At 48.0% G+C, this 26,827-nt stretch overlaps 2 protein-coding genes across 2 annotated transcripts in view; both read left to right on the forward strand.

The window, feature by feature from the left end:
• sdk2b (sidekick cell adhesion molecule 2b) overlaps positions 1 to 2,066 on the forward strand; it is a 246,546-nt gene extending 244,480 nt beyond the window's left edge. Inside the window, 1 exon segment of the mRNA XM_030097476.1 lies at positions 106 to 2,066. Within this exon segment, the coding sequence (XP_029953336.1) occupies positions 106 to 534 (429 nt within the window). The 3' untranslated portion in view covers positions 535 to 2,066.
• Positions 2,067 to 6,747: 4,681 nt separating this feature from the next.
• cdc42ep4b (CDC42 effector protein (Rho GTPase binding) 4b) lies at positions 6,748 to 26,547 on the forward strand. The gene is made up of 2 exons (XM_030098660.1): positions 6,748 to 6,919; positions 23,101 to 26,547. Exon 2 carries the CDS (start codon positions 23,264 to 23,266, stop codon positions 24,284 to 24,286), a length of 1,023 nt encoding a protein of 340 aa, XP_029954520.1. The 5' UTR covers positions 6,748 to 6,919; positions 23,101 to 23,263; the 3' UTR covers positions 24,287 to 26,547.
• The last annotated feature ends 280 nt before the right edge of the window (positions 26,548 to 26,827 follow it).

The following is a 26,827-nucleotide window of genomic DNA, read 5'->3' on the forward strand; positions in this document are numbered from 1 at the left end:
GAACGGAGCCCGACTGAATCCATGTTCATTTCCATCCGACGGCTCCACAGACGGTCCGCCGAGCGCCGCCTCCGTAACGCCGCCTCTCCTCTCCGCCCCCTGCAGGGCAGCGACAGCGAGTACGAGGTGGACCCCAACCGGCAGAAGACCCACTCCTTCGTCAACCACTACATCAGCGACCCCACCTACTACAACTCGTGGCGCCGCCAGCAGAAGGGCATCTCGCGGGCGCAGGCCTACAGCTACACCGAGTCGGAGTCGGGCGACCCGGAGCACTGCGCCCCGCTGCCGCTGCCCCCCCTGCCGCCGCTGCCGCCCCAGCTGAGCTCGCCCAGCCCCCAGCCGCAGCAGGCCCAGGGCCAGCCGCAGGGCCAGGGCCAGGGCAGCCTGTTCAGGCCCAAGGGCAGCCGGACTCCCACCCCCTCCCAGCAGAGCTCCAACCCCCCCAGCCAGCACAGCACCCTGTACAGGCCCCCCAGCAGTCTAGCCCCGGGCTCGCGGGCCCCCATCGCCGGCTTCTCCTCCTTTGTGTGAAAAGTGCTGCGAAGGACACAGAAACTTGTGGAATTGATGTTGAAGGAGAATCCAGCGTCGCTTTATGCAGTCGACCCCCCCCCCCCCCCCCCCCCCCCCCCCCTATCATTACTCTGAGTTTGGTCTTTTTCTCCCGCGTTATTTTCTTTAATCTGGATATGCAGAGTGACACCTTTTTAATTTTTAATCGTCTATTTTGTGAAAGTGTGGCAGCAGCAACTTTTGAATTGTCTTCACTGGTCGATGAAACAAAATTCGGCGAATTTGATTCACGTTTGTTTTTGCTGTTTGAGCTCCGTGCATGGTTTTTAATTCATCACTTCCTTCCTGTTTTTGTAACATTTCCAAATGCATTCAGTGATAATCTATTCGATTCTGTACAAAGTCACAAGAATCTTCAAAAACACATATAAATATATATATATAGATATATATACATACATATATATATAGTAGACTTACCTAGAAAACATGAGGTCAGTGCCGACGCCGCGCTGACGGAGACTGAGACACGACGGAGCCATAATGTGGACGTGAAAGGACAGATGTTGGGACCGGGTGTAAAAACGTGAACACAAGCGGGCGTGGAAGTGGAGTTCATGCCAAACGGAATCATTTTTAAGGCGCGATGGCCCGGAGGGATTCCAGAGAAAAGGACATCGCAGAAACAATCATGGCCGACGGCACACGGGTCGCATGTCAGCGGCTCCTCGGCGCCGGGAGGGATCCTGCAGATATATGAAACCCGTGTATATCTGTGTGAGAGTCCTTTTTTCTTTTGTTTTTTTCTTTTTCTTTTGCGAGTGTGTTCCAGTGGATCAAAGATGCCTTGATTAAGAAACACTTATTTATGATATGTGGCACTGCGAGCGGTGCTCCTGTCCGTGGCATCGTGACCCCCCCCCCCCCCCCCCCGACCTTCATCTTTCACGTCGGCCCCGTCCTGCCGACATGCTGTTGAACCGGAGAGGCGGAGGCGTCGAACCGTCGCCGTGCGGACGCAGCTTCAACGCCAACGGTGTGATTTTTGATAAGAGACACCGAGAGACTCGTGCTGCGGCGTCCTCCTCCAGATCCGAGGCTCCGCCCCCGGCGGACGTCACGGACGCCTCGCCTCCTTCCCTTTTGTTGTAATCGGCCACTGTACTATTCAGGTGCGACTGTGTAATGGGTGTGTGTGTGTGTGTGAGTGAGTGATCACACTCTTCTCGTGCGTAAGCTTTACAGATCATTCACTGTGTGTCTGTTTATAAAGAGATTGTCCTTGCAGCAACTGTAAACCTGCCTGGAGCCCCGGCGCCGGCGGGCGGCGGCTCATTACGCTATAGTGAAGACTCAGTGGTGTGTTCCTAGTTTCCATAGTTCAAAAAAAACAAACAGACAAAAAAAAAAAAAAGAAAGAAGCGTCATCTACTTTTTTTCTCTCTCTCTGTGGGGTGATTTCATTGTACGCAACAAAAGCTTATCATGCAGAATCTTGAATGAATATATGATCACAGTACATTTCTGAAATAAATTATTTTTCAATGTTAGGCGTTCGGGTGCGTCTGTTCCACATTTCACAGCGGCGAGGAGACGGGAGGAGGAGGGGGAGGAGGAGGGACACGTCCAGACTCCGTCCTCTTTTGACTGCTGAGAGGATGAAAATGGGAAATAAAGCGGATCCTTCAGCCTCCACCGCCGCCATCACAGGACGAGAATCCTTTTCCTCTGCCGAAACGCTCCCGACAACTCAGCTTTTATATTACAGTAAACAAAATAGCGTGAAGACGCTTTCAAGCTTCATGTGTGAAAAGAAAGAAATCTTATTTTTGGGGTTGAAGGCTCAGAAACAAGCAGGTTCAGGTGAAAAAGCATGGACGGAGTAAAAGTTCCATTTACACGATGTCTATTTCGACGTAGGGCGCTTGAGCCCGAACGTTTTCAGAAAGTGTCGTTTTTCACCTGTTGACACGACGACGGAGCTTGAATGATTTTAAAAGGTTCCACTTTCGGAGACGTTTCCCAGAGGTTGTGTTTTCAGTGGCTCTGAGCAGCGTGGAGGTGTAAACAGGCCTGAGGGCCCCGGTTTAACATGACATGCGTCGCTTTTGAAACATGCAGAACTTCCAAACTAAATATGTTTATGTAAAAAAATCACATAAAACATCAAATATCACATTCAACTGATGTGACTGATCACAGCACCACTGGACACATTTTAAACACAAACTTTGATCTGAAATGTGAGTTTTTTTCCCCTCTGGATCATGAAATTATGAAACTATTCTCTTCTACAGCCTCAAGATTTCTTTGTTTGACAGTGTTTTGGTTGTTTAGGTTAAAAAAAAAAACAAAGAAAAGTCAATGCAGCAAGGAAGAAATGAACAACCAAGAGGTTTACTTTTGCTATTTCTTAGTCAATTGCGAGTGTTTCCAGCAACGGAACGTAACGTTCGCAGAAGAACTCGTTCATGTCGGAGATGCAGAGTGTAGAAATGGATTCCTGTGTGCACACGGGATTCGTCCGCGGCTAATTATTTGATGAAATTCCACCTAACCTTTGAGTTACTCAGGGCAGCGATAAATTGAATCAGTGCAGATGCTGTGAAATCCGGTTATCTGGTTACAGACGTCGCCTCCTGACTTCGCCGCCGTCCTCCGTGCTCGCAAGTAACCGCAGTTCATTAGCTGGTTATTTGTTCCTGGGCTGGATTCCGCCGCCGTGCTCCGACCTCCAGACCTGGACATGACACCTGCATGCGGTCGGGGGCGAAATGTGCATTTCAGCGAGAGACGTCGTCTAAAACAGAAGCCGCGCTATCTCAGATGGTGTGAGATGCTAATTGGATCAGAGCGACTTGATCCGGGGCTAACCTACTAAACACACAGGCGTGAGAGGAGGGGAGATTAGGCGGGACGGCGTGGAACCACAGCATCCAGAGTGCTAATCCCTTTTTTGAGAAACACATAGGAAATTTCCCTCCGACAGAGGAGTCACGGGCGCAGTGTTCATTTCCTTCTGCCTCTCTGGCTGTCGCCCCCTCAGGAAATGAATGACAGAGAAAAGAGTGAGCCGGTGGTCCCCGCTAAAAAGAGAGCCCACGGTTCTAAATGGCCCTGATGGGCTTTGAGAACCCACAGTTGGAATATTAAAGGATTCAGACAGAAGGTACAGTTCAAAGGAGCTGGAAACCCTGAATTTAATTGCCTCATTTGTGAGCTTCACTGAGCCGGGTTCGGGGATTTGAAGAGGATACGCTGGAAGTTGGAGAAAGGATACTAATTTGAGAAGCGGGATGTTGGAGGACGCCTTTCTAATGTTTGTTGGGTTCCTGACTTAATGCGCATGATGGGAATGAGTGTAGAAACGTCCGCAGTCCCTTCGCTCCCGCCGACCTCTCTGCAGTTCAGAGGCTCCTCTTCTTCTTCTTTCTCTTGGACAAAATCTTATTTAAGGCTCCGAGGCGGCTGGAAATTGTGACACAAATTGCTGAAATCGTTGGATGGAGACACAATTATTTTTATCCCCGTTGACAGGTTTCCATTAAAAAAGAAAGTGCCTCCCGTCAAAGTTTCTGGCCGCGGCCTCCGCTGTCCGGAGCCGAGTTTATAACACCAGGGTGTCAAACTCATTTTAGTTCCAGGGCCACATGCAGCACAGTTCCATCTGGAGCCGGACCCGCAAAACGGGGCCTGAATGGTCCTGAAATTTTAATTTTAAAATGACGATGCACCAATATCTCTTTTGTATCTCTTTTGAGTTATATGAGTTCTAACTTTTAGCTACTTTCAGATACCGAGTAAATATTAAAGGCACAGGAAGTCAAACATTTACTGCAAAAAAAGTACTGAGCCGAACAACTTGGGCGGGCGGGGCCAGCCCGTCACTACTTCCTGGTTCCCGAGCCAATCGTATGTGAGTTCCCAAGGTCGCCAAACGAGCAGCGACAGCAGAAAGAGCAGCAGCCGGCGGGTATGGACGCTGGTAAAAGAAGAGGGCAGGAAATAGTTTAATCAAAACCCAAGAAGCCTCGGCATCCTTCAAAAAAGGTGAAAGGCCAAAGGTCGAGTAAAACCAGGAGTCTTCTCAGAATCACTAATATCTCTTAAGAAATGTAATTAATAAAAAAAATCAATATTCTTTTGCAGATTTGTATAATTCACATGGTGGTTTCAGAGCCAGGCCAGTTTTCTCCCATGGACCTTATGTTTGGCACCCCTGTTGTAACACAAAGGCACAGAAGGAAGCAATAACTGAAAGAGGGGCCGCTTTGGGGAAGCGGGGCTTCAGAGTGTTCTGTTCCTTCAACAGTCACACTCAGAGTCTCCCATAAACCCCGGCGCTGCTAACAGGCTGCTCATGGAATCAGATCACAGCTAACTGTTTTTAAAGGCGGCCGCATTCGGCCTCGGCAGACAGGTGGGCGTCCGCGGCGGTTAAAGTTCACACCTGAGGAGCAGATGGCCGTTCGAACCCGCCACGCGGTTTTTACACATCAGACTCCGTACAGTCGCTCTGTGCGGCGCGGAATGAAAGGCCGTCCTCACGCAATCTGGAAATTGTCAGAAATAATTGGAGAAAAAGGGCGCCGTGTCTATCCTAATTACCATCAGGGCCGTTAGAGTCAGTGATCATATAAATCAATACGCGAGGACCTTTAATTAAAGTAGTGGTGGGAAGCTTGCATCTAGTGCACATATCTAAAATTTATGGAGCTGTTTTAAAAAGCGTGTAGCACTTATACATTATTCTGCTTGTCTCTTTTTCTGAGTGTCTTTGTTTTTGCAGCACGGATAGAATAAGTCAGCTTGGTATTTCACTCCCTTGACCTTGACGGGTATTATGTTTATTGCTTTTCTTGTATAAAGTTGGATGATTGATTGATGCTGTTGTCAGGACTGTACAGTGTGCATGAAGGGCAGGACGCAGGCAGAGGACACAAACACTGGGAACTCCGTCTGGTTTGGTCAAGATTTCAACTAAGCTTGTACATTTAAAGATCACTAATCGACACTTCAGTGTGGAATATTTTTAATTTATGAATGCTCAATACAGTTTTGACAGTATTTCAATGGTACTTATATGTGATGTGACTTTGATATATTTCCCATCTATTGCCCATCAAGTCTCACGACACCACTTCATATGATGGATAGTGTCACTGTAGCACCCAGTCTAGCCTAAAAATACACTACAGATATCCCAAAATACTACTTTATTGCAGTAATGTGTTAGAGTATTTGCAATAATGATACTGTCTGTAAAGACAACAGTGGTTTTCAAATAGGATGGGAGGCTTTACTGATGTGAACCAAATCATGACTTTATCACAGCACTTATTTTGGACTTGTGGATAAATGATCGATGTTATAATGCTGTAATCATCAATCATTCCATCTGCATAGGAATACTGAGATACTAACCCTAACTCTCCAACCTAAAGTAAACAAATGAAAGTAAAATGAACTCATAATTGAGTACACTAATACGAAGATGAGACATTTTAAAACAGTCCTCAGAATGCTACCTCAAAAAACACACATGCTCTACATGCACAGACGGAGGTTGCTTTCATCAAGAGTCATAGCTACAATTTAAATATGTTTTATGACATTTCTGGCCATTCTTTTGGATTTTTTTCATATTTTTTTCTGCTTTAGTAGTTATTTGCAGCCACTCTGTGCTTTTGCTATACTAGCATTTTCCTCTTTTAGCCATATTTTCTTTATTTTTCTCTTTTTTCTTTTTCCAACTTTCTTTCTTCCATTCCATTTTCCATTTCTTCTTTTTATTATTTTTTTTAATTATTTTTCATTTTCTTTCTTTTTTTTCTTACTTTCCCATTTTCTTTTCCTCAAAAAATATCTATTCTGATAAGGTGAATCAAGTTTATTTGATATTTTTTTCTTTATTATTTATTCATTTGCATTTTTATGCATTTTACCTTATTTATCTGTTTCATATCATTTCTGTAAATCAATCTGGATGAAATAAACATTTTTTTAAATACATTATTCTTGAAAGTTTTATGGACCTGCTCCAGATGGGCTGAAGGGCCGCATGTGGCTCCAGAGCCGCAGGTTGAACGCCCCTGTTATGATGTCATGTTGTGAAATAATGGCCGCCTGTCTCTTTAAATCTCAGCGGGGGGCGGGGCACGTGACGGCAGGGGGCGGGAAGGGGGAGGGGAGGGGGAGGGGGAGGGGGAGGGCCGCTTTGTGCGTCCTCACTCTCTAAAGCGAACAAACTGAACCCAGTCTGGAGCTCCAGCACCGGGACCGAGACCAGGACCGGGACCGGGACCGTACCGACGTTTTTCCTCCCAGGACTCTACTCCCCCCGCTTCGCTTTGCGGTCACGGAAAGTTACGAGGAGCGCGGCGCGGAACTTCCGAGGTGAAAGGTAAGATTCCCAGTTGTTGTCGGTGCTCCGGGACTCCGGCTCCGGCCCCGGGGAGCAGACGGAGCTTCCAGCAGGGAAATCTGCATCTGATTTGAATGTCAAATGTCTCCCGGCCGCCTGTGTCCCGCGCGGGGACACCGCAGCGGTGTCTCCGTGTCCTCACATGATCAGAGGAGAGGAACAAACAGGCGCTTCACCTCTGACACTTTGTTTCCAGAGGACTGGAATCCCTACAGGACTCATCCTGATACACCGCGGCTCCGGACTCGGTTACTTTCTCTCTTTTTACATTTAGTGAACAGATAATAAACCGCAGCGGGAATATTTTCTGTTAAAACAGAGTCAACTTGTTTCCAAAGACCACCAAGTGAGGGAAACGGATCCAGCATCACAGTCCAGGGGCTGATAACGTGTTTCCTGCGGTTCTCCCACGTTCTGCTGATCACAGGGAAAAAGTGCTGTTTGTCACAGAACTTCATGTAAAAAGTACGAGCTCTTACTTTTTACTTGGCATTCGATTAAATGTGGGAGTATAAAATGTCTCAGCTCTTTAATAGAATAAACCAAACTATCGGAAACAAACTTAAACTCTTCTAATTTAAGATAAAACTCACATCTGGACTGTTAAAGAAACCACCAGTGAGTCAGCAGCTGATGCATGTTTACCACCAGAGGAAGTATCAGTGTACAAGTAATCTATTACTATTACATTTAGCTGATTACATGAAAATATGTTTCTCTTCAAAGTACTAACTATCTCATGACTTTGCTGCTTTTCCCTTTTGCCATTGGCTTAAATGTTTTCATTCAAAGCACAGTTCTCAGATCAGATTGAAAAAAAAACATTTCAAGCTGGAATCTTAATGTGAGAAGAAAAAAAACTTACTGGATTTAATAACCTTCACATCAACCAGATGACAAAGTGAAAGTTCAACCTCGTTGATTCAGTTTTACCAAAAGAACAAGGAAGAGTACTAAAGTTTGAACTTAAATCCTACTGTCATATTTCATTGTTGGTAAGAAAAGGCATAGGAATTGTGTTAAAGTGTGAATGTCTTGTGTCGTTAGTGTTTTCACATCAACCAACAGAAGATCATAAAATGAGAAAATATTTAATCTAACATAAAGATCAGAACCTTGAGAGTTAAAGTACAGGAGTACTCCGTTACTGCTGGTACATTTCTTCCATTGTGTTCTATAAAGATACTTTTTATCTTGATGGAAGACTTTTTTTTTTCATTTAGGAGGAAAAGTAGGAAGTATTTGTCCAGTTACTTTGTAGTTGGTGACAATGACAGGAAAAGTTGTTAAAATATACTCAACATTCAAAGTCTGAAAACTAGTAAACAAAAGAGGGTATGGAGCAGCTCTAAAAGTGGATTCAGTCGCTCTCAAAGGGTTTGATTATTAAATCAGATTGTGGTTGTTCTCAGTGTTTATCAAAGAGTTTAAGGCCTTATTTGGGAAAACACATCTTTGTACTATTATTGTATCAGAAAAGTTTTACGTTTATACAGCAACGTTGTGAAAACAGAAGTTTTCTGTTTCCACTTTAATCGGTTCTACAGTCTGGGCAGATTTCTGTTCTGTTTCCCTCGGTTACAAAACACTGGTGATGATTTCAACCACTTAACAAAACCAAATATTACCCGAGGAGAAACGTTCAGCCACAATTGTGTATTTTCGCGTCTCTAATTACGCCTGGTTTGTGTTTATCTCCAGGTGGAGTGTTGTTGCGCTGCAGTCTGGCCCAGTTCGATTCTGGCACCAGACGCTCATTTCACAAAATCAAATCCTACTTTGTGGAATTTATTATTGGGTTACATAAGTGTCTATTTCGGGGCCAAAGCTACAATAAGCAGATAAAAGGAGTTTAACTGGGTTAAATAACACCGAAAGTAAACTTTTTCACCCATTCAGAGTGTTTCCACAGATGACGCAGATGGTGCTGTAGGTATCCTCCCAGCAGTTGGAACCAGGCTGCAGAGAGTGAAGCAAACGTCCCAAATAAGCATTTCCAGCTCCAGAGCAGGATCTGATTTAATCAGAGCGAGGGCAGATGGGCTTGTATGCATCAGTTCTCCTCGCTGAGGGTTACGTAAGATTATTACTCTGCAGCGGGATCACACTGAAAGAAACAAATCTCAGGGAATCCAGCGGCGAGCGACGCGGCCACTGTGGGTTTGAGAGCTCTTCCTGTTGTGACACTTGGATTTCTCCTTCATGGTGCCTGAGAAACCGAGTCGTTTGGCTCATAACTACAAGTTCAGGTCCGTTTCTTTAACAGCTCGTTATTTAACTGGTTAACGGGAGGGAGACAGGTTGACGAATGGACTCGGCCTCAGTCTTGTCTCTGTGCAGCCGCTGCCCTCTGACCCCGTCCGTAACAACACAGCCACGCCCTGACGACGGCCCGAAGGTCAGCCGGTGTTTTCAGCATTTGTCATTTTGCTTGATGAATCATTCACCCGCAGCGTTTTGGCCACTGTGGAAAAGTAAAGCTTTACTTTTCACCTCAAAGTTGACTTTGGAGATCTCGGCCGAGGTCAGTCTAATCACCATCCTGCCAGCAGTGGCACTTCTTTTTTTTTTTCTTCTTTTTTTCTTCCTCTCCCGGTGTCCTCTTGGTCTTTTCTGTCTTTTCTTTTCTTTTTTTTCCCTCCCAGTGACAACAGTGCTGCATTACTGCACACACTCCAGTCCTTTCAGCTCCTCAGTGCATGGCTTCTCCAGAGCTGCCAGGCAGATATCTCTCCATCAAGATCTATTGTGTACTGCAGAGTCAGAGGGGGGAGCAGTGTGTGTGTGCACGTCCGTGTGTGTGTGTCATCTCTGACTGTGCTTTTTTTCGTAATAGAGGCTATTTATTTCTGGAGGACACTGCTGCTAGGCTGAGCGAACGCTGGCTGCCTTCCCAGCTCTGATGGAGGTCGCTCCAGTTTTCTCTCGTCTGGAGCAGGGGTGTCGAACATCAGGCCCGCGGGCCAAAACCTGCCCACAAGAGGCTCAGCAAATTATGAAGATCTCAAAAAAGTCGTTCTCTGTATTTTGCATCAAAAGGTTTCATTAGAATTGGCTTCATGCCGAGACTGTGATAATAATTGTTAGATTTTAGTGAAAATATGGACATTTTCATCATGTACGCTCTGCACCACAGCCGAGAAAAACTTTAAAGTTTAGATTAAAGGTAGTTATGGCTCTGCTTCAGTGGCCCGACCCACTCTGTGGCCCCTGAACTGAAATGTGTTTGACACCCTTGTGAAGAAGGGATGCAGCGAGACTCATCTGCTCTCATGAATACATTATCTTCAGGCATTTTCTCATTAAGTCAGCAAAAGCATTTCAGTGTGCGTCTGGATTTCATAATACGTGGACGGTTTTTTTTTTTTTTTTTTTGCTTTTGTTTATGTGAAAAAGAAGTATGAATTGCTTAACCGGAGTCAGATGTGACGACTGGCAGTATATTGCACAGCCTTGCTGCGTCCCTCGCCTTGGGAAACGCCTGTATAAATTGCTCGCCCTTCCACTTTTATCCCGCGCTCCATAGGAGACCGACAGGTAATGGCAGAAAAATGTTTTGACATTTGCTGCGCCTCGGTGTGGTTTATTGCAATTACAGTGGCTGTACAAAGAGAAGGAAACAACGCTCTTATGGATAAATGCTAACACAATTTGAGGGATTCAGCTCTGGAAGTGGCACAGGGAGGAGAAAACACCTGGAGGAGAGGTCACCTCTTTAGTCCTCTCTGGAAATAAATACCTTTGGAGCGGTGAAGCTGTGAAAGCCTCCTAATTTCCGTGAAGAATTATTGACTTCACAAGGAAAGGACGCGATACTGGAAAATACAGTGTGTCTCATGTTGAACTCCCTGAGGACAGTTGTTTTGTCTCAGACAATTACAGGATTCACCCCGCCTGCAAAGAAAGCAGAGCGACCTGCAGGCTTTGAAGGGAAGCCATGCTGGGGATGTTTAAGTTATCTCTCGGCAGACTTTTTACTCAAACATTTTGCCAATGTCCTCAGGCCGTTCGCAGAGAACATTTCACTTTGAGCTTCAAAGAAGGAAAAAAACCGCTTTAACCAAAAGGCCACTATCTGTAAAACGGAGAGCGATGAAAGGATCCAAACAAATAAAAATCAAAAGTTTGACCTTTGCAGCCTGTTACTGCTGTGTATGTGTTTTATTACCATTCCGGCCAATTAGAGGCAGACGTCTCCTCCTGTGCTTCCCGGAGACTTTTTTAAAAAGACTGTCTAGGTGATGTTAGAGTTCTGTACATTTACAGACGGCGAGGAGGCGTGAGCCGCGTTTGATTAATCTGTCCAGTGATCAGTCCCACTGTGGTATTAGAAGCCTGCTAATCTGTTTGTGGAAAGGAAAACTATTCTGTTCAGAACTGCTCTCCATTCTCACCAGGTAGTTTGCATCGTTTAGGAAATAAATGATGGGTTAATGGATGATTTTTTTTTTTTTGGTTTTACAGTTGATATCAAGTTGTGAAGCGGTCAAAACACACTCGGTGTGTTTAAATGCAGCAGTGCGTAAACGCTGTGCTTTTGTGATTTCTTGTGAAAACTTCCGGGAAGAATGACAAGCAGGGAAAACAAAGTCCTCACACCCTCGGCTGAACAGTTTCACCTTTATTTTAGTGAACGCCACACCTCCGCCGCGATGGCTTTGTTACTGTTTGATGGCGAGTTTAGAGCGAGAAAGGAAGGCCAGGACTCTCCTGAGAGACGGATCAACAGGCCTCTCATCTTTCAGCGCTCCTCAGAGAGAAACCGGAGCTCGTGTGTCCTTGTTGACGCCGCAGTTCTGTCTCCGCCTCGCCTCGGTGTTCATATCACAGCGGGCCCAGTTCTTTCTCACACACCTGGCGGTCTTTTAGAGCTGCGCCTGTTTCGGTGGCCTTCACTGTAACGTGACCATTACGCAGTGAAATAACCAGTCGAGCGGGAGTTATTTTGCAATAACAACACGAAGCGGTTTGGTGCTTCTGCTCTGAAGCGCTCGGCTCAGAGGCCGTCTGGTAGCAGAACGCCGCCTTGCATCACTTTTCATTGTTAGGCATCTTAAGCGATGAAGTACGACCGGTTTGAATAATTACCGTGTCTGAGGCGCCGGGTTGATCCCGCATTGCATAAGTTTGACAATATCTTTTGAGGTTTCACTTCTACGACAACAGGATCAGTCATCGGGCGGCGCGCCTGTCCGGCCCGAGCCGCCGCTAATCCGTCCTCCCAGCTCGACGCGATCATGCTAACATTTCTGGAAACGTGTGTCACGGCTTTGTTGACGTACTTGTGAGCTGCTGATGAGGAGCCGGCGGTGAATGTGTATCTACTCCCTTTTTTGTCTATTATATCTCCTGATATGTGTTATTCACCGAGTCCTTTGTAGAAAATGAATTTTGCAAGCCTCCCACAGCTTCCAGAAAATAGCTGGCGATAGCAGCAGCTGCAGGGTTGTTTTTTTCTTCTTCTTCTTTTTTTTTTTCTTCTTTTTACAGAAGTCTATTTTCTCTGTTACTTTGGGCAAACTGCAGGATAAATAGTGGAGATGATTCTTGTGTGGACCTTTGGGAAGCCGTGTGAAACTTGCTCGGATAATTATCTCAATCGTTCTTTTGTGGATTCGTTGTTATTGTGGCAAGAGAAATCAGACAAGAAGATAACCCCAGAACATCTTTGGCACTAATGCGATTTCCCGACTTGTCTTAGCATGAGACGCTAGACAGTTGCTCATTTTGTTTGTGTAAAACCCGGCATCCAAATGTGCTCCCCTCTGCCTCCAGGCTCAGCTGGAGCAGCGCCGAGCAGGCCTCAGTGGGACGCGCAGTCGGGCATTAGCCATGCATAGCTGCAGCGAATCCCCCCGCGCAACACGCTCTGACACAATATTGCTTTTAATAACAGGATTTGGTTGTGCGATACGCGCGGACTCGACTACGACCGGGCCAAACATGGAAAAACAAACGGGGCCGTCAGAGTCCAGCTGGCCGTCCCGGTGCAGGGTCTGGCCTGCTTTACAGTCCAGCGGGCCGTTATTGTTCTCTGGCTGCGTGTCGAAGCAGGAACAGGTGGTTTCTCCCTCCAGTGCACCCAGAAGACAAAGGGAGGGCGGCTCGCCTCTGCGCCCGCCGCATGACACATCCATGCCCGGAAAGCGGTGCAGGAGGTGGGAGCAGCCACGTGAAGCTCGCTGGGGGTCTTGTCATGGCTGATAATCCTGCGAGACTGGCTGGGTTCTCGCTACTCTCTTCCTGTCTGAGCCTCCTGGGGACGCTTCAGGTCAGCGGAGATGTAGCTACAATGCCTCTGCAGATTAAAAAAAACAAATCCAAATGGCGTCTTTGTCCCAAAATGAAAGTGAATCTCTATAAATAGCCGGCGTCCGTGTTGACACGCCACCTTCAGCCTCCTGCCGTTGCAAGTCCGTGCGTGCGGGGTGGTTGGGCGTTCCAGCAGGGTTTGCTTCGTGCTTTTCTCTCCCTCTCCTCTCTTCGTCTGACATCGCTGGCTTCTCGCTTCCACAGACTTCCTCCCGCCTCTCGGGAGCCCGCCGGGCGCGTGTTTATTTTCCAACTGTAACTCGCCGTTCGCTTCAAATAACTCTCTCTCCCCGATGACCTTTGAACCTTATTAACTGCATTTCAAACAGTGGCCGTTAAAGGACTTTAAACTTCACACGCAGACTCACGTCCAGAGTTCACAGCCACGGTGGAGCGTATGTTTGCGCCTCACTAATTAAAACTTTTTGCTCGTGGTTTCCAGGAAATCAGGGTTGTTTGATAGCCGAATCAAAGCAAATGTCTTAAAGAAAACCGAATCAAAGGGAGATGAATCACAGCACGATGACACTGATGTCTCTTCAAAGTGTCTCCAGACAGAAACAGGTGGCCGTCGGCGGATGCTCCAAGGACTTGGCATCCGGCTGATGTGTGTGTGCAGGCTTATGAGAATTAACCTTAAGATCTTTCAAGCTAAACGTCTTGAGATCGCCTTCGTTTGACGCGCGGTGCGACATCCGGCGATGTGGCTGCACAACGACACACAACAGAGGGAAAAAGCTTCATCTTGACAGGTTACGAGCAGGAACACAATCGCATGTTAAGCGGTTGTTCGTCGACTGAATGATAATTGACGAAGCAGCAGAGTCTGTTTACACAAAGAACAGCTGAGAAATGCATTGTTTTCTAGTTTTGGCCGCGATGCTGCAGATTTTAGCTTCGGGGGATAGCTAGCAGACTGGAGCGGCGACTGAACGTGCATTTTTACTCAGAACGCTGTCGTATGAACAGGGATGAATAATCCAGTGAAAACCAGGTGCCGTGTTTGAGACGTGACTCTGGTTTTAGCATATATTGATCAACCTGCATATATGTATTAGCGGTAACCATTTGCACGTTAAGTTGTGATTCCTAATATTTATAGTGTATCATTGTTTGCATGAGTGATTTCATTAAAAACAACTACATTTTCTGTAAACGGATGTTATTTTTGAATTGGTGTTGTGTAGACGTGAAATTTTTTTTTTTTAAACAGAGTGTTGTGAAATTGGGCCGTGGAAGTGTTTAAGATGGTCGAAAAACAATAAAAAGAGTGATTGGCTTTTCTATTTACCTTATCCTGACCCGACCTGACTGCTCGGGTCGTATTTCTACGCTGCGGATCTCCACTTTCCCCCCCGATCGGCCCTCGGTGAGCCGAGCTGTCGAGACGTAACCGATCCTCGCCGTTCCTGAAGAGTCACTCCAGGAAGAGCAGTAAACACATGTCCCCCCACTTCACGCCGCTCTCACAAAATCGCAATCAGGCAGAGGATGCAATTACCTGAACGATGTGCGTTTACGAGCGCTCGCTCTGCGTACGTGCTCCGGTCTTTTATCTCCGTCCCGCGCCGCGGCGTTCGGCCTGTCATCTGTCGCGAGGCGCCATTATCGGGTGGAAGTGGCCGCGCTCGCAGACCTGCGCGCTCTCTATTATCACTGAGTGTTTTGTTGCCTGCTGCTGGTGCCATTAAAGTTAACACCACGGGGGTTTATTAACTCGTCTTGTTAGTCAGGGCTCTCTGCCTGAGGCCTTTATAGCCGGGTTGTGTGTTTGACTTCAGCGGGAGGCCGCTGATAAAAAAAAAAAAAGAAGCCAGGAGCTGTTGAAGTTCACGCAGTGCAGAAAACGGTCACTTATCTTCCAGGCACACTGAGAAACCTCCTGCTGGCACCTACCAAAGTTTCTGTGTGGATGTGTGAGCCCGGCTCGTCCCCCCGGTACCGGCTTATCCGTTTGGCGATTTGGCAATTTAGTTTCCCCGAGGTCTCGTCCCGAACGACTCCTTAGTGCTCCTGTCGCTCCTTCTTTAGAAAAATACCCAAAATTAGAGTGGGTAAACTATTTGAACTTATTAAGCATGGAGCAAGCCAACTGTGACTCTGGCATCTCTTTCACAACAAAGCATTATGTATTCCCGCTCTGCCTTTAATAGAACAATCCTCAGCAGAAACGCTGCTTTGTTTCATTGTCCAGCAGCTTTTGGACAGTTAATTCAAGCTCTTGGCTCGGATCCTGGCCTCTGCTTCCAGGCGTGAACGCCGTCCATTTGTCAGAGACTGACGGGGATGAATTTAGAGATTAATTAGACATGTACTCTCCCGTGCACGCATTAAAACCAACACACACACACACACACACACACACACAGAGCGGACGGTACAATCCCTCCACTGTATGCATAATGAGGGTTTGGATCGGTGTCCTGCAGGACGGGGTGAATGAGCGTCTGTCACTGTGCTGGCATGTCTGAGTCCGGTGTGGCGACGCTCCTTCCTCCTCACCGCCGCCCCCCCTCTTCTGGAAGTCCCTGAGGTGATGTGGGTCCACCCGGGAGGAGGCTGAGCCCCCGTTCGTCTCCACTCAGGATATTACTCCCTCTTTCTTTTTTTTTTTTTCATAATCAAGGAACATGCTCATTATCCATCTGCTTGGGCTTCGGCCAGCATTCCTGTCGTCCCTCTCTGGCATGGGGACAGCATGGCAGCCCACCCACCGCCGGCCGCTCTGTCCAGCCATGCAGGAGTAACCGCTTTATAAAAGGACAGCTTGACTGGGAACACACAAGAATCTTGTGTGGAAGCTTGTCCTGTGCTTCTGGAAATCGGGATCTGAGCGGATTAAAGAACAACATCACTCAACTTTCCTCTCACGGTTTATTGTGTCGGCGGCTCTAATGGCAGAGCCTCGCAGGGAGAGGTGGTGGATTGATATTGGAGGCGGGATGGCGCGGCAGCGGGAGGCAGGTTTGCTGGTGTTTTATTATTTTTGGCTGTACGGCGTGCACGGATGTGTGGCGCTCGCCGTCCTCCCGACACGCGGCGTGCAGGGCCGGCCTCGGCACGCTGGTTTTATTTGCTCCCAGTAAAAATGCTGCTCTTAATCCTTCCGCGGTTTTTGTTTTTGTCTGGGTGGCAATGGGGCCCTGGAGGCTGATAGTTACACACACACACACACACACACACACACACACACACACACACACACACACACACACACACACAGACAAAGGGCCTGTAGTGTCGTACTTGGGGAAAAAAACACCGTGCTGATGTTGGAATATTTCCGTTGCTCAGCTGTGAGAACTCTCTGTGTTTCTTCTTTTTGTCAGAAGCTGAATATAAAATCATCACTATAATAAACGATACTTTCGTGTTTGTGAGAATGCCACTAAATAAAATCTATGGCAGAGCTACTTTTCTCACTTGAAAACGCGACCTAAGGTTGTTGTAAGCTATATTTAGCTATCATTACCATGATCCTGTATCGATAACGGCTCTGCTGAATTAGCTAAATTGTTAGCGTAGCTGTATAGAAACTGTTGGCAAATTGTTAGTTGTCCTATTGGTCCAAAAATCAGTTTCTTTTGAGATCGGCTGACGTTCAGATTGTGGAGGATCTGATGAAACGTCATCATAAAGTGGTGGTTAAATCAGTCCCTGACACACGCAGTACAGGCCGCCGTGCTAATACACCACACCTACTCTACAACGCTGCAATATGCAGTGTTTATCCCTCTGAAGCGAAGGCCACGTTTGAAAAGCTACACAAGATTTACTATGGTTTTAAGAACCCAAATGACTTGTTAAAAGAAGTACCGAGTGTTCAAGATGACGTCTTTTCAGATGTTCATGTCCTCATTCGACCTTGGAGAACACACACCTTGCATGCTTGTGTGGTTTCAACACAGAACAGCCGTTTGCAGGGGGATCCCGAAGAAATGTCTTTATTTAAACCTGAAAGCTGACAAACCAAAGCGTGCTCAGCAGACGCTCTCGTCTAAACTGGAGCTCGCCCTGTGATCCAGCTTCTGTCTCTAAATCTAACACCAGGAATGATCCCTGTCTGTCTTCTCTCAGTCTGAACAAGAAAACCGTTTCCCACAGGCCAGCTTCTGCTTCCACGGCACTTTTCCAGACAAATACTTTGAACCTTGTTCGACTCATGTACCATTTATTTATTTTTAATCATCGTGCATAATACTGAGGCCGAAACTGTTGTTTGAGAAACTTCAGTAACTTGGTCTTGTTGTCCGCTTCAGGGTTTAATTTAATGGTATCCATGTGTTAAGTGAGGCCAGGCTTGTTGACATTGAACATTTCGCTCACTGTATTAAGCAGCCCCTGAGGGGATTTCATTATAGCCGGTGCAGGTTTTTGTTTATACTCCACCAAAGCACGGTATTAATTTTAAAGGGTGAACAAGAAAGTATTTCTATAACTAAGACTTTTTTGAGGATCTGGTTTCTTCATTGTTTCATCTACTTCTGTTGATGGGAAAGTAATAATAATCGGAATCACAGGAGTAACTCGGCGCTGTGTTTTCTGAAATAAACCCCGGCCTGTGGCGAGCGCAGGTGGAGAGGCCACGTCTTTCTGAACGCTCACATCCTGTTTCTGGTGAAGAGATGTTTCTGCCATGTGTCAGACGGGGTTTGCCTCACAGCTATGTGATCAGAAATGAAGTAAAACCGGCACGGCTGGCTCGCTGGTCCCGGGCGGGATGGCTTCCACTGGAAGGAAGGAGCGTTCTGAAGAAAGATGTTCAGTTCTGGCCTTTCTGTGCAGAGTTTGCAGGTTCTACCTGAGCGTCGCTGTTCTTCAGAAGCTGCAGTTTATTCTCGCAGTCCGAAGACAAGCATGTTGGATGATCTGTGTCTTTGAATTACTTTTTTTTTTTTCTGTGTTTAATCTGCAACGGACAGAAAAATGTCAAACATTAGTACTTTTAGCAACATTGACACTCGGTGACATTTCTTGTACTCATCATTAAGCTTCTTCCTCTTGACGGCTGTTTGTTCATTATTTCCTTCGCTCTTCACTCAAGCTCTTTAAACATTTGCCGAAGTCCTTTCCACAGCAGCAGATTTCAGATTTCTTAACAAACGTTTTCAATGAGCTGCAGGTCTGAACTCTTGGCAGGCCGGTTTTAAAAAGCTTTTTTTTCTTTTTTTGAATGTGTGTTATGAGCCATTGTCCCGGTGGAAGACCCAGGACCTTCACCTCACACCTCGCTTCGTCTTGTAATCTTTGGCCTTGGTGGTTCCTTTGAGACGCTGAATGTCTGCGGTGCTGAAGGTCGCCCAGCCATTGAACCGCCACCACGTTCCGCTGCACGTAGGTGTTCTAATGGCACAAACAGATGCATTGATTTTGGATTTTTGTGATCGGTTACCTCAGAGAGACTGTTGCTCATTCAGGAGTTTTTGCTTTTGTTAGCACTGGCCTTGTTTGGGACCTTTCCTGGGACTTTGACACTGAGCTTGGCCTGCTTTGAGTTCGCAGCAGGTGGTTGAAGTCGAAATGGCCTCTTCGCTGTGTCCAAGTCGGCCTGAATTTCTTTGGCCGTTGCAATATGATGTTGTATTTTTTTTTTTTATTTCTTTGTAGACTTTAAAAACACTTGGTTTTTTTGATAAGAAGCATTCCCAGTACTGGAACTCTGCCACAAAACATCATATCAGGGATGTTTCTTATAGGAAAAAATGAAAAAAATCACAGAATGATTTGCTTTTCTGGCTTCAGAAAGCCAAGATTTCTACATAAACAGAATATTTCATTTTGTATCGTCTCTTTAGAAAGTTGAGGACAACAAGTAGATTTTTCTTGGAGGAAACTTTTCAGGAAGAAAGTTGCTAATGAGCTCGCACTCCGGCTCGCAGCTGCATGAATCACACTCATACATAGTTGATGGCGTCTCCTAATTCCTTTAGATTTAATACTTTTCTTGCATATTTAATATTAAGATCTTTGTTTTCGTTTCATTTATTCATGCGAGTTTGACCATGAGCAGAGGGTAATGAAAACGCTACTTGGAAAATAAGATCACCGTCGGTACCTCTGACTTTATTTCCCATCACTCCTTCTCCGCGGAGTGGATTTCATGGTTTTACTGATAAATAGACTATTTTTTGACACTGCCGGGCTCCTCTCCCCCGTGGGAATCCAATGTTTGTTTAAAGTCGCTGCAAGTGAAACTTGCTGATGTTCTTTGTCCGAGTTAAGACCTTCCCCATTGTTATGCAGCCCCATTGATTAATTGATTTGAAATGTCATAGATGCTCCTTGCTAACTTGTCTGCGCATTAGCATATCAATGTTGTTGACAATGGGATCGAACAATGGAGAAGACCGGGGGTTGACCGAGGTTCTGCTGAGAAATCAGTCTCGGTGTTGAAACTGAAGGCTTAAAAACTGGCCTCCACCGAAACTTTACGTGATAAAAACTGGAGTTGTCTGGTTTAAAACCACAACCTGGAATCTGGGTATGCCGGCCTCAGCACAGGTGCTGTGAATCTTAAAAGGTAGAGACATAGGAGGCGTATTTCTCTCTCTGTTTGATAGATATTCGGTTTAACGGACAGAAAACAGTCGCGATCCAATCGTCTGGCTCCTTTGTAAGTACTTTTTGCCTTGCTCCTTGAAACATGTGCACAGAGGCTTGTGCCTTCTGAATAAATGATGGACTCCTTCTCTCTGTCACTTTTAAAAAATTTAAAACGCAGCCAGAGATAAAAACAGAAACAGTCTGTGTGAGCCCCATTGGTGTGCCTCGACGGGAGCTGGGCTGCGATTGGACGAGAGGCCGAAAGCCTCTTTCCCCTCTTCGCTGGGTCCAAACAGGGAGAGAGAGAGAGAGAGAGAGAGAGAGAGAGAGTCCCGGGGCGGCCGGGGACCGGAGGTGGCCTGATCCGTGGGATTACCAGTGTGCGACCCGGCGCTGATGAGCGTGCTGTGTTGGTTGTTGTCGTGTCGTTCGGCCCCCGTCAGAGCGAGATGCTCTTAATCATTCATGGAACCGTCTCAGTCTGAGCCGGAGCCGGAGTCATGTGGCACGGCGAGCGCTCCGTTACGTAAAGGCTTTGTCAGCGGCTGCCACCGTGACAGAGGCGATAATTCTCAGCTGAAACACACTGCAGCGTATCATCCTCCGTGCGCGTCCGTTGTTTATGTTTGCGGCTGCGTCACGGCTGGAGGAGGTGGAGCGTTGCCCTCGGCCGGCCCGGAGGCGTGAGCGTCGCGGGTCGTTCAGGTCAGACTGGTATCGCTGGTGATTCGGGCCAAGAGCGAAGCTGCAACAGTTTCTCCCTCCCGCTCACACACACACACACACACACACACACACACACTGCTGCATTCATTTACTTACGAAAAGTATTTTTCAGACTCCTAATGAAGAAAAGCAGCCCTGGAGTCCGGCTGCCTTTGCTAACATTCCTGTTTTAATGGTTGCAGAAACCAATTGTTGTTCCTCAGAGTTTGGTTTTCGCTGAAGAATGAGCACATTACCCAGAACAACTCCAAAAATGTCTCATCTGATGTGGAAGTTCATTGAAGACAGGCTGAGTTGTATCCAGAGCCTTAAATCACTGTTAGTAAGCAGTGCAGTGCACACCGCCACCACCACCACCACCACCACCACCACCACCACGCCGCCGTTTCTCAGGATTTCTCTTTGAAAGGACCGGAGACTGGAACTGAATACGACCGGACTGCAGGCAGGCCGTGTTTCATCTTTTGTCATCGGACACAGTAATGGGGTCTTGATGATCCAGGGGTTTGTTTTGTTAAAAAAAAAGGGGTCCTCATCAAACCCCGAGGGGCTCCCGGGGGCATAAAACGGAGCGTTTCCTTGGATGAGTTAAGGTGTGAGATGTGCACCTTTTGATATCTGAGAACCCACTGACATCCTTTATGCCGGAGTTGAATGTCTTCTGCCGACACGGCACATCAAAAGCATCCCCCCCTCGGCCGCGGCGCCGCCGAGGTCGCCTTATTGCCCCGCGTGTGGCCACCGGGACGGGGGTAATCCATGTGAACGGGCCCGACTCTGAAATCCCGCTCCGGCTCAGAGACGGAGGCAGGAAGCCCGCTCGGTCGCCGGCGCTCCGCTCTGATGTTACCATAGAGAAACACAAAAGTGGGAGCAGCGGGGAGGAACATATCGGCTGATGAGTTGTCTTTGGTGGTCAGTCGCACATTCGGCAGCCTTTTGTGGAGCCGATACTAATTGGCTACTGCACAATGCATGAAGCAATAAAAGCATTACCCGACAATAGATCACAGTGCATTAATTTAACCACTGTGCCTGTGCTTGGAGGGAGTTCAGCGGCAGTTATTTGCCTTAAGGTATAATCTTATAATTTGGCACCCAGCTGCTGTTAGAGTAGCGGTGGCGTGAACTTCACTGACTTTTCCAATACAACTTCAGAATGAGCTTTCCCAGCACTATCGCTAATAGTTTGCTTTGTGCAGAGTGTGAGTTCAGCCCCTCAGAAGTAATATGGCAGCGGATGGAGCTGCCCCCCCACCCACTACCACCCCCACCACCCCCACCCCCACCCCCACCCCCTCCTCCCCCTCACTCTCCAGTGTTACAGTTGGCTAATTGTTGAATGGGTTCCTGTCAGAGATGCTAATGTTTCTGGATGACGTTGCTCTGGAATACTGTCAAGCGAAGCCCACGTTCTCACATGCACGCACACACACATGCACACACACACACACACACACACACACACACACGGGGGGCCTACAGCGTGGGCTTCAGCTCCACTTTCAGCACACTAAGAATGATGTGTTTTTTTTTCTCTCTCTGGCTTGAAACAATCGAGACTCTTGTTGATGCTGGGAACACATGGAGCCGCTGGACTGACGCCAGCACACATGTGGGTGTTCAGATCTCTTTAACACTCGCTTTCCGTCGGTTTAGAGGCAAAACGCCTTGGTGGAAAATGAAAGTTTTGTCCAAACGTTGGAATGAGGTGAATTCCAGATCTAAACGACCTGATCGGAAAGAAAAAACAGCAGTCTGAGAGTTTGTGTTCAGTGGAAAGAAAGAGGAATGAGAGGAGGCTGGCGTGTTCTCCTCGAGGTGCTGAAGTGTTAGCTTCAAGGCTAATGACACAAAATGTGGATTCAAACGTGTGGAAGCATTTTATTTTCTGTTTTTAATGGATCTGAGCTGGATTTTCCTGAGCTGTGCTACAAGTCAACTCATGCTGAAGAAATTCTCTTCCCCTCGATTTTTTTTTTTTCCCTTCTCCTCCATTCTTTTATTCCTGCCAGCTCGAGCTGCCCCGGCTCCCAGTATCCCGTGTCTTGCTGGTTATGTAACAGTCAGGGGCCTAAATGGGAACTAAAGCGCAGCAGCAACGGGAGACGCTGCGGCGCATGAGAGGCGAAATGCGACGGCCGCCTGTTGGAGCTTTTAGAAACCGCATAAAAATGTATCCGAAGAATTGGACACTCACTCCGACCGTGACAAACTTCACTGGGGGGGATTATAGCTTGTTTAAAGTACGGTGAAGGTGTGTGAACTTTGTGCCAGAAAACCCTTTTCACCATTACATAACGCGCTGAGAGACTGTTAGGTTTAAAAGCTTTCCCCGGTTCGGAGCTTTGAGTTGAAGCTCAGAACAGAGGGAGGTGTAGGAATCGATATCGCTCTTTAGATACGTTTTTACGATTACAGATCAGGGATATTCAACATAAGGCCCGTGGGTTAAAACCGGCACAGAAGAGGCTCCAGTTCGGCCAAACCACCGGGCAAATAGGAAACATTGATTTCTTTTTTTTAAACAAGTTTGCTGAGAGTAGCTAATGTTCTCTCTTTCCTCTTCTTCTCCGTAGATTCAACTTCAAGATGACCTCTGACCTGAAGGACCGGAATGGCCTCGCACTCTGAGGACTCGTACCTGCTTTGACAACATATCTCGCCGTTGCCGAATAAATTGGGGACTTTACCGAACTGTCCGCCGTTGAGTTCCGCCTGCAGATCAGGGAGACCGCCGCCATGCCGATTCTCAAGCAGCTGGTGAACAACTCCAACCAGTCGAAGCGCCGGTCCCGGGCCGACCTGACGGCCGAGATGATCAGCGCGCCGCTGGGGGACTTCCGCCACACGATGCACGTGGGGCGAGGAGGCGACGCGTTCGGGGACACGTCGTTTCTCAGCACCCGGTCAGGAGAGCCTCCCAAAGAGCCGGAGCCCAAGCACGGCTCCCCGGGGCCCAAGCCGGGGCTGCTGGCCCGCACCTTCAGGGGCAGCAAGCGGTCCCAGTCCGTCAACCGCGGCGACAAGTACGACTACAACGCCATGGGGTCCTCCACCGGCTCCTCCCAGTTTGTGAAGAACGCCATATCCATGCCTTACCTGAACGACGAGGGGACGAACCGGGGGAGCACTCTGCCGAAGAGCGTCTCCTCCAGTCCCATGAAGACCCTGACGGAGGCGGACACCAAGCCGGCGAACGGCGCGGCGGCGGTGGCCACGCTCGACCCGGAGTTCGACGAGCGCAACTTCGGCGAGCTGACGGACCTGCCGCCGTCCATGCCCCGCGGGAACGGGATGAAGCACGCCGAGTCCATGATGTCCTTCCACATCGACCTGGGGCCGTCCATGCTGGGCGACATCCTGAGCGTGATGGAGAAGAAGGGCTGGGAGGACGACGACCTCGGCTACGAGGAGGGCAAAGGCAGCGAGGGCCACGGATCGCCGTCCACGATCCCCCACATCGACGACGAGGACGAGGACGCCGCGGTGGAGCGGCCCCCGGCCAGACCGCCGCGCAGCGTGGACCAGCGCGCCGCCGCCGTGGATCCCTACACCCCCGAGCTCCACGCCAGGGGCAGCCGCCACCGCCACGCCGACAGCTGCTCGCTGTCCAGCTCCGGCTCCGGCGCCGACGACAAGCCGCTCTACCAGCTCCACGACGCCGACACGGACAGCGCCAAGTACAGCTCGCCGCGCGGCGACGACGACAGAGATTTCACCTTCATGGACGAGGACGAGGACGACGACGAGATCCGGGTGTAGACGCCCGGCGGGGACGGTCTGGAAGGACGAGCGGAGACCCGTCGGATTTCTTTCACACTTTGTTCAACTTCATAAAAAACCAGTAGAGCCTTTTTCACCGAGCGGCGGCGAAGACGAGCCGAGCGCCCGCCGACGTAGACGGACTCTTGAAGACGGTGGGCGAGACGAGAACTGAAATCCTGGAGTTGTGAGAATTACGCGTAAACGGTGACGGTGAAATTATAGAGTTCAGTGAGATTGAGACGCTGACGAATCGTGGAAGGTTAGACTAAAGCGTTTCCTCCCCGCCTGTGGGAGCGATCGGTGTGTTGAATCTGCCAATAAGAAAGCTGATAGTGACACTAAACGGATAAAGTAGTTCTTACTTTTGTATCAGGGTGAATTTAAGGGTTTTTTTTTTTTTTTTTTTTTTTTTACACTTCATTGTTTGTACATATCAGGATCAGGAAGTCAGTCTTTAGTTGTATTTAAGTCGGGTTAGCTCTTTGTTTTTGCCGCTGTGTCTCATGGTTGAAATGAGTTTCTCGTTCACAGAACGCTGTGATATTTATTCACTCCTTTTCAGAAGGGATGGATCGCTCGAAAGTCTTAAAGTCTTCTCTTTAGATCGCTCGCGGTACACATGGATTTGGGAATGTGATCATTTCTGCTTTACAAAAATCACTCGCTTTGGAAAACAATGCGAGGCCTTGTGTTCGGCGGGTATTTCCTGTCCCGACAGGACGCGGCACGGCGTGTGGGCGTGTGTGTTGGTGCGCTCACCTTCATTATTCCTGCGGTTGGCAGGATTAGCAGGTCAGCAGAGACGTGTGTTTGAAGGGAGCTGCCTTTACTGTAGAGCTACAGTACCGGAACACGCCTCCTCCGTCAGGACCGGACTTGTCTCTGCTCGGTAGGCGGGCTGCAGGCGCGTCTCAGGATGGAATACGTTTGAATCTAGCAGTCTGCTAGCGCTGGCCCCGTTTACACGCCGTTTTCAACGTCCTGGGTGTCCGTTGACACGGAAATGGCGCTCACAGCCACTGAAAATGCGACTTTTTGAAGCATTTCTTGCACGTTTTGTGTGGTGACGATGACCAGCAGCACCCCCTAGTGGCCCCGCGTGGTAACAGCGACACCGTTTTCCCACAAGCCGCCGTGTAAACACGAAGCTGTTCTGGAAGCGAAATGCTGAAATGCTGCGTTCGGACCTGAAGCCCGGCGGAAGCGGCGCCTGGACCGCTGGTCTGCGTCCAGCTGGAGCTGATCCAGGATCAGACGGCGGGGCGTCGCCGTGCAGCCTCGCTCACTCAGCCTCGCTCACTCAGCCTCGCTCACTCAGCCTCGCTCACTCAGCCCTCCATTATAAATTAGACAGAAAGAGGTGTTTTTTTTTCTTTCCTCCTTTCCTATATCTGTGATTAATGTCTGACCTTTTTTTTTTTGTTTCTGTGTTGGAAAACTAATTGCCACATTTGACAAATGGGAGCTTTGTGTTTCCCGTGGCGGCGGCGGCGTGCACGAGGAATCGGGATGCCGCTCCTCTCCGCCTCGGGTTGTTTTAATGTTTTTTGGACCGACGAGAGCAAGCTGCAGGAAGTCGAGAAGCTGAGCGCGATCCGGAAGTGAAATGCCAAGTATGTGTGAACGTTGGCACCGTGTTTACTCTCTTTACAGCCGCACACTCCTTCATGTTTTCACGCACGTGGGCCAAATTTCCGCACGTCTTCCACTGATGAAACGTTAAAATGCGTTTCGATCTGTCGCCCGCGCCGTGTGTCTGTACGTTCAGCGGCCTCTCTTCTGACCCGGCAGCTCGGAGGAGAGAGCAGGAGTTTAGAAGGAATTATTGAAAAGTGCATATTAAGTTTCAGTCGGAGACTTTCTGGTAATTGTCTTAACTTTCTGGCGTTTGTTGTGTTTGTCTGTGGGGAAACTCTTTAAGTAGGCCAGAACGAACCATGTTAAAGAATTTGCAAATACTGTCTGCCCCGGGTCTGCTTTAAAGATTTTTCTCTTCCTGACAGCTGCGGTTTGGTGAGTGGCAAAAAAAGATAAGGACTGCGAAAAACAACTGGCTCAGAGTTCAGCTGGAGAATGTTTCTTCTTCCTCTTAGTTCCCCCTTCTCTTTATTCAGTGGCTGTAGTTTTATGCACTGTTTTCCTCTTGTTTTCCTTATTCTGGTTTTACAGTATATTAATATATTTACCTCCCTTCACTTTCCTCTCTTTGAAATAACAGCTATATTTTTCAATAAAAGAGAAAGCTGGTAATCTTGTAACGACGTCTGGACGTGGTTTGTTAGGGGTCAGAGGGTCAGAGGGCGGACAGCAGGGCCACGATGCTCTTCAGGTGAGCTCCCATCTGATCTCACAGCTCCACCTCTGCTGTTACTTTCCTCTCGCTCTGTGAGAAACTTTAGAAACCTGCAGGAAGGATCCCTCTGGGGACAGAGAGGTAAACCAGACATCTGATACCCGAGAGAGTCTCGTCTCCTCACGTCGCTTCATGGCTGAAAACCACGACTGGAAAGAGATCTTATTCAACTAAAAGATAATCAG

This window comes from Salarias fasciatus, chromosome 8, assembly GCF_902148845.1.
Source record: "Salarias fasciatus chromosome 8, fSalaFa1.1, whole genome shotgun sequence".
NCBI lineage: Eukaryota > Metazoa > Chordata > Actinopteri > Blenniiformes > Blenniidae > Salarias > Salarias fasciatus.